General features: G+C 45.9%; 1 protein-coding gene across 1 annotated transcript in view; it reads right to left on the minus strand.

The window, feature by feature from the left end:
- LOC135814567 (nucleoredoxin-like) overlaps positions 1-7,830 on the minus strand; it is an 8,057-nt gene extending 227 nt beyond the window's left edge. The window contains exons 1-7 of the mRNA XM_065327702.1: positions 7,212-7,830; positions 6,287-6,541; positions 5,629-5,833; positions 4,481-4,569; positions 3,756-3,846; positions 1,205-1,365; positions 1-541 (exon numbers count right to left, since the gene is read on the minus strand). The exon at positions 1-541 is cut by the window's left edge and continues 227 nt beyond it. Of these exons, the coding sequence (XP_065183774.1) occupies positions 359-541; positions 1,205-1,365; positions 3,756-3,846; positions 4,481-4,569; positions 5,629-5,833; positions 6,287-6,541; positions 7,212-7,544 (1,317 nt within the window). The 5' untranslated portion in view covers positions 7,545-7,830 and the 3' untranslated portion in view covers positions 1-358. The remainder of the gene's footprint in view (positions 542-1,204; positions 1,366-3,755; positions 3,847-4,480; positions 4,570-5,628; positions 5,834-6,286; positions 6,542-7,211) is intronic.
- Positions 7,831-8,328: the final 498 nt, after the last annotated feature.

Raw genomic sequence — 8,328 nt, forward strand, 5'->3', positions numbered from 1 at the left:
ATATTTTCGTGCGAAACTGGTAAAAATCTGTTGTAGATACGATACAAAGCAGGTGATATGATTTTATGCTTGAGACTATATTCTGGAAAGTTTCTCTACGTTTTCTATAGCACTAATTTCAGTAATCTACATCTGTCGAAGGGAGTAATCGAGTAATTTGACCAGTTCATGGAAGAAGATAGACCTTGTGAAGCAGATCAAGCCGCCTCATTCCGCATAAAGCAGAGAATAGGGGATTTCCCAGGGGTACAAACGGTGCCAGGCGTACATCGGAATAAGTGAGGGCACACACGTACCTCAGACTACAACATGATATGCTTGCATTGTGCTGTCGCTCACGTGTCACCCATGTTGCAAATCATCGGGGCGGTGTGATGCTGTCGCTACCAGTCGGTTGCTTGATGTCATGCTTGTCTAGCTTTCCAGCTCGATAGTTGGCAACAAACAGATCCATACCTCGCGCATCAAGGCTTCCGTTGTAATAATACCAAGTCCGAAGAGGACAGTCGATTATTGTAACAGCAGGACGATCACTTGGTAGCTACAATGATTAGTGAGACAACGATCGATACACGCACATAGAGACAGGCAGACAGACAGATACACATAAAAAGAAAGAAACGAAACGATTCTGCTGTAACTCTGAGTTTCACTGTTTTACAGGTCATCACACAGCACTGACTACAACGTTCTGAAGATGTGATTGATATCGGCTGCAGCAAGCGTGGGCACTGGGCAATATTGTGCGAGTGAATAATACTGTATGTGCCAATAGTGAGATGTGCACTTGTGCGAGCTGGGTGGGGTGACATAAAATAGGCCGGCAAACAGGATACTGTACGTATGAATTCTCCTGTCTGTTCCTGTGTTAGGAAGCCTTGCCTGCATCATGCAGTGCTGGCACTGCACACTTGGTTTTGTGAATAGCGATGCTCTCAGGTGCAGCACCTTAGTTTGCCATGGCAGGCTTGGAGCCGAGAACGTTTCAGGTCACACATGAACACAACTTTACTTTACAGACAAGACGAAGTCACAAGGTCACAGATCTCCAACTAAACACCATTTACCGTTATCTGTGCAACAAAGTGTGGTCGCTAGTCACAGTACAGGTTTCCGATTGTACACTTACTGACCATCTGCTCACCATCAAAACTTACACTTACAGAACACCATAGAATTCCAAACATGCAATAGATCTGCTTACCCCAATGAATTGCGCAATGGTTCTGGACACTTCACTGTCGATTGTTCCAACGAAGAAGTGAATTTTTTGTGGCTCGTCCGCAGCCCTAGCAGATTCCACTTCTGCCCGAGCGCATGGCTCAAGAGCATTCTCCGCATTGGAAATTTGCCTTTTGGTTCCATCTAGCAAGCAAAGGGGAGAAATAAAGACGTGTGCATTGTAGTACATAGTCAATGCCGAGTTTGCACCCTCGCATAGCATAGCATGCCACGTCACGCTGTAAGGGTCCGTCTTTATTAATTACTGGTCTTTTACATGAGCCCGGCAACCCTTTTTTTTGTTTATGGGGAGGGGGGGGGGGGGGGGTTGAGGAGAGTTTTGTTTCAAAAAACTTGATATTGATAGCTGAAATAGCAATAATTCTAGCTTCAATGAACATTAGGACCGTCGCACACATTTGTGACGCTGAAGTGCAAAGGATTCAACGGCCACCCTTTTTGACTACCAAATAACCATTATTGATTTATTTATCAGTTCTTTATCATTATATTTCTTCTGTAGATAACACCAGAAGCTGAAAACAAGCAACATATAGAACTTCAAAATTCATTCCGTGGAGAAGAGAAAATTCGTACAAAACAATTTAACGAGAGAGCTTGGAAGTTCAGGGCCCTACGCTATGCTTTTTTGCCTAGCTCATCATGCATGTTTTTAGAATTGATGGAAATGTTTTTTTTTCTCCATTGATTGGCCACATCAAACTTTCTCTTTGCATTCGAGGGTAACACGACACCGTCTACCACCTTGATGACCTAGGCAAAAAAAGTATAGGTATGTTATAAATTTTTCATTTCTCCTTTTTTCAAGGCATAACCTGGGATTCGAACCCGCACTATCACCCTGCATGCATTCCCCCTGATAAACTTCGCATACATACTCATTCTTCCAAGTTGCTTCACGTTATGATCTTGCATTCGAAAGCCCTGTTTGAATATAGCGGGGAGCTGTCTTTGATGGTACGGTACGGAACTGGTACGGGATAGCGCCAGGCATGCCGACGACACAGACACACAAACATGGAATTAAAGCTGTGTGGACCCTGGCTAGCGCCAGACGATACTGAAGTGACGTCTTTTGCATAAAGTTGATTGTTCCATCTAAGTTCGTCTTTTGCATAGCTACGGGAATAAATGTCCTATGCTGTAATCTTTCAGGAATGTGATTACTGTAAATATTTTGAGCATCGCGCAGACAAACACACACATACACACACATACACAGACGAACACACACATACACAGACAAACACACACATACACAGACAAACACACACATACACAGACAAACACACACATACACAGACAGACACTTCCACACTCCAGCATTTGGAGTCTAAGGCACAAGGGCATTTTTTGAGGTTTTTATATGCGTTTTTTGAAGTGCTGCTAACACCCCGGAAAGTACGGTACAGTACGGATCGGCTATAGCGTTGGTGTTTGATTTTCGTGAAAATATCACTATAGGCGATATATTACTATAGGCGATATGCATACTTAGGTATGCCTGACAAATGCGTGTATGGTGTCATCCGAATCAGTGCAGCGTGCAGAAGCGTGCTGTGCATGTGACTGTGCAGTACGCGCAGTGCAGAGCTACTTCCTGCGGAAACAAAAACTTCGTGACTTTTTGACATGTGTTTTCAAGGAGTTGCTGTGCTCAACAAATGTGTTCTTTTGGAAGAGAAACACTTCAACACATTCAATCGACATATCAACAATATCTACAGGATCGATTAGTGGGAGTAGAGTCTAAGTCTGGGTCGCCATCGCTCGACTCATCACCGCTGAAACCGTTCCAAGTGGCAGGTCGATCGACGCGTGATGTCGTATGCCACAGAGAAGCTTCTCCGCGTCACTGATCGTCTTCGCTGTTACCTGAATGCCTTCTTCAACATCTCGGCGGAGACCACGGTAGCGCTTCAGCGCTGGTACTCATTACTGCCTCCGATCTCGCTCGAGGATGCCCCGGAACAACAAGCACAGCCAACGCCAAACATTTCGAATTTCCTCCGAGGGATATCATACTCATAGTCGTACCAGCGTTTCCTGGCTGCCGCGATCAGATCTCGCCATGTACAATGTATAATTTTTTATGATCATCACTATAGCCGATGAAAAATGTATGCAATAAGATCATTTTGACAAAGAAATCGTATCATTATAGCCGATATATTACTATAGCCGATTATTACTATAGCCGATCCGATACGTATAGAAAGGGGTGGTTTACGAAAATGAATTTGAGAATACGATCACTATAAGAGGTATATTACTATAGCCGACAACCCTATAGCCGATCCGCACTGTACATACTAGGTGAGTTCCAGTGTAGAACAAGTTGACAGTTGTACCGACAAATATCTCGAGTCACGTTCCCCGGTTTATAGAAAGTCACCGCTACGCAATGCAATCCTAGCCTGGTCTAGCAGACTAGGATCTCGGTGAAGCCAGCTACTAGTATGCATTACAATCCACTGCCTGGTCTAAGAGACTACGGTCTCGGTGTAACTGACCTGTGAAGTACACGACACAGCTTTCCTCATTCAAGTATCTTGCAAACTGCTCATGAAGAAAGTTGACAAGTTGGTACTGCCAGGGAAAGTGCTGCAAAAAAAGGAGAAAACATGGAAAACCACTGGATGAAATAAGGATTCCACCAGGAACACACTGCTGTTACTGTAACTACCTGCCATTAATGTGATAGACCAAACAGCAGTGGGCCACACTTCGTAATCTGCCTGCAATACATTGCCAATTCGGAAGTCAAGCGTTGCCAGAGTTGCCCATGCCACAGAACAACATCTACATATACACCAATGAAGTAGTTTTACATTAGCAATGCGTGGATTGCAGCTGACAGGGAAAACACATGCCCCACCCGCATGCATCCTTTTGTACTTTTTTACAATGATCACAGCTCACAGGCAAAGACAACAAATTGCATAGTGGGAGCATAGTGATGGTGAGGCTTTTTGCCCTCAGCCGACCTGAGGTCTCGACGTCATGGGGACATAAAACGCACCAAAAAAGAAAGAAAAAGAAAAATGAAAGGAGTGACAGGTACATGATACGAAATGTTAGGAGGAAAGGCAGTACATTAGAAGGAGGGGAAGGAAAAGACAGACAGTGCTAGGAGGAGAGGGAAAGAAAAGAAGAACAGGCGTTATTGAGAATAGGATGTGGAGCAGAATTTGGAAGTCATGGGGACTGGGGCAACGCATCAGGTTATGGCAGTTACCTCACAGTCCGGATCTGCCATCAATGACATCCGGGCATCGTCAGAAATCATCTTCCAATTCTCATCAAAGAGGACAAGTCTTGGTATGCCTGTTTCGGAAAACAATATGGAATGCATGGCAGCATATTCAGTGACTCAATCTCCCCCGGTTCGTGCTGGAGTCATTGCAATGTTGTGTGTAGTGCAAGTCGTTAATATGAGTGTTTTATCTACCGGGTTCCATCTCAAAGTCTCCTAACTACAAGGTGGCCGTTGTTCTCTCTGTTGCACCTGTATGAAATTTGGGCTAAAGCAAAACAAACTTCACACTGCAAAGCTTAGCTTATGCGTTGGACACATTTCTGATAACACAAATTTCTGATACAAAGGGAAAACATTTCTCTCGTAGTCCCCAAAACACCTCTGTCACTGTTGTACACAGAAGAACATTTTTGAATTGATCAGAGTGTTCAGTGCAGCTGCATGAAATGATTGTGTGGTCTTTCTGCAAAACATATCCTCAATTGGTTATTGAACCGCCCAACGGCCGACACCCCCTGAAATCCCCAAAACTCTGGGTGGACTTGAAAATGACCCCACTTATGGGCTCACCACACCTCAGTAAGTGGGTGAGGACAAGGTGCAGAAAAAGGATTGACGGCATCAGGGTATCCGTCCCGGGATCCAACTGCAGTTACCCCTGCCCCCAGTGAAGGTAATACTTGCTACTAGTGTGAGTGGCTAAATCAGAGTGGATCTGATAAAAGCTTCGCTAGCACCATTGATTACACAAGAGTTAATCTAGCCAGAAGCAGTCCATGGTTAACAGGTATGTATACTTCAAATAGAAAGTATATGAACCCTGGAACCAACAAAGGTGGCAGGTACAACATTACACCTTCAAGCAGCCGAGCCAGTTGGCAACAGACCCAACACAATCAGGCATAAGTGTACCTACCAACCGAACTAGCTGGCACACACACACACACACACCAACACACACGCATACACCCACACATGCACACACACATAATTATGGAACAGACACACAGATGCACACATACAGACAAAACACCTACATGTATGCACACACACACACACACACACACACACACACACACACACACACACACACACACACACACACACCATGCCTGGAACTAACCTACCGTTAACACTAAATCGATCGCCTAGCATCTCCCGCCGCTCATCATCCGGTCCAATCCCCAAGAATGGCAATGGCTCGAAATACTCCAGAAATTGCGACATAGAGTGGTCACTGCTGACATATATAACCTCAAATTTCTTTTTCCTGTCATTGAGGATATTGTAGGCTCTGAGAATGACGGGTGCAAAGCTGCGGCATGGAGGACACTGCACAACACGCATAATCCGGAAAAACACCCAGCAGTGCAATGTTCATCAGTTTGAGCGAATGAAAAGACGACGGGTAAACCAGCAGTGTTCGGAACAGATGATGTGTGATCATGTCAAGATCATTTTTTTTTAATCCGAAAGAGAAAATGTACTTCAAAGTACAGTGGTCCCTCTATAATCCGGCACCATTTGTGCCACGAAAATCTGCTGGATTAAGGAGGGTGCTGGATTAACAAATCTGATTTACTGCTGCAATGTGCATGAAGAGGGCTACTGAAAATTGTGCTGGTTTATCGAGGGTGCTGGATTATAAAGTGCCGGATTAGAGAGGGACGACTGTATGTGAATAGTGTGTCAGCAAAGAGCACTTATATCCCCACAGAAAAATATCTGCGCTGCCTGACGTGTAATGGTAGATTACACACACAGGTACCAAACACAAGCGCTTACCCATTCGGCCGAGAAATAGAGGCCAACTGTTTTTCCAGATAGCTCAGAGAACTTCACAAGAGAACCGTCGCCCTGCATGAAATCTCCACGTTTAAGTATTTCTTCAACGGTCTGCGGTTTCCACGGGAACTTCTTTGCCTCTGGATCAGCAGCCACTATGTTACGGCCCGATGTCGAAATGACCTTCCCCGTCTGTCCATCAACTAGCACAAGTGAGGGGATGCCTGTGATCCTGAATTTACGAGTGAGCTCAGCCTGCACATGCACACACACACCACACACACACCACACACACACACACACACACACACACACACACACACACACACACACACACACACACACACACACACCATGTACACCCACACACTAGACACACATACCCAACAGTAAAACCCACACAGAAACCTGAACTTTCCCAAAGTCGATTTGCTTACGGACTCCTCTGTGTGCGTATAGACTGCACCCAGTCTACAGACTTAAGCCCCTCGATGACTTCGTGTTCCCTAAGAGTAAGAATTCTCTGCTCATGCCATCGTAAAGTGAAAAATTGCCATGATGCATTGTGATGTGAAGTGGGGGGGGGGGGGGGGGGGGTATGAAGAGCGGAGAGTGGAGATACACTGTATACCACAGAGCCGTAGCACAAATCAGGCAGTCCGGCCAAGTCGGATACCTGATCGAGATTGAACATCAGGGACGGGAAAACCCATTTTTCACAAATCGGGTGGGTCAATTTTACCGAAATACGGCCGGGCAATAGACTGACCGGCCAGACCGAATGCTAGGGCCCTGTAACAGAATCTCGAGCAAAGGACCCCCCCCCCCCCCCCCCCCCCCCGGTTTCGAGTGGACACTGTTATTATTGAAGCTGTGAAATCGGATATGCAATGCATGACAACCTGGATCAGTAGCAGATTTTTACCTTCTTCTCTCTGCATTCGTAGGGCATTGCGTGCCATGGCATTTCACTGTAGTACTCATGAAACGACTCTTTGTTGCGGTCCGAGCTGATAAATACCACATCCAGCAATTCTCCACGCTCTGATGAGGTCTTGAATGCATGGTAGAATGCAAGCAGTACTGGGGTGAATGCCTTGCACGGAGGACACCATTGGCCACTGAAGTATAATCCGATCACTTTGCCCTCCCCGGCCAGAGACGCCGTTGGAACCTCCTTCCTCGTTTTAGAGCTTTCCAACAGGACATTTCCCAGCAGCTTTGCCAGTCCTTCGCCGCTATCGAGCTCCGCTGCCATGCTGGGCAATGTGCTTTTTCACGCCGCTCGCCACGTCAACACCTGCTGCGCGCAATGATGTTTAGCAGTGCGGCGGACACGAGACCCAGACGATGTGGAGCGGTGGTACCGACAGGATGGCGGAAACTAACTTGTGTTGGACCGGCCGCTCCTCGGTTTGTGATTTCCTGCGGCTTCGCCTCTACTGCGAAGTAAGTATTAAATTTTGTTTGATGAAGTAATTCGTTCCCTGGTACCGGTTCTCCACGGCACTGTACTGGCAAGCGCGTACCTACAGTCCATTCAGAAAAAAATGAACTTCTAGCTTTTGGCCATAAATGGGTCAAACGTTGAGTTTTTTTAGAATTTTTTTCTGCAATCCCATATGGAATCCTCTTCCAATTATGTTTCTGAAGTTTTTTTGTCCAAAAAGCAAGCCATAGCAAGAATAGGATTTCGGCCAGGTTTTGCCCCAAAAGCACTGAATTGGGAAAAAACCATCAAAATCCAGGCCGTTTGACCCCGCCTGCAACAGTGCATTCTGCGGTTCGAACCCCAGTTCAGGCACCCTTTTTGGACCCTTTTTCAAATTTCAAAGTTCGCAGCACTGCACTGTGTACGATGAAATCACGAAAAATCGCCAAATACGGGAGCTCGCCAGAGCCAGGACCCATTTTTTTATGAATGGACTGTAGCAGGCAACAGGTGGTATGATTACGAGTAGTGAGTGCAGAGCTACTATTACTAGAGCCTTAGAGGACAGCTGGTCCTGAGCTGGAGGCTGGAGCATCCTCGACTCTCGAGA

The sequence above is a fragment of the Sycon ciliatum genome, chromosome 4 (genome assembly GCF_964019385.1).
Source record: "Sycon ciliatum chromosome 4, ocSycCili1.1, whole genome shotgun sequence".
Taxonomy (NCBI): Eukaryota; Metazoa; Porifera; class Calcarea; order Leucosolenida; family Sycettidae; genus Sycon; species Sycon ciliatum.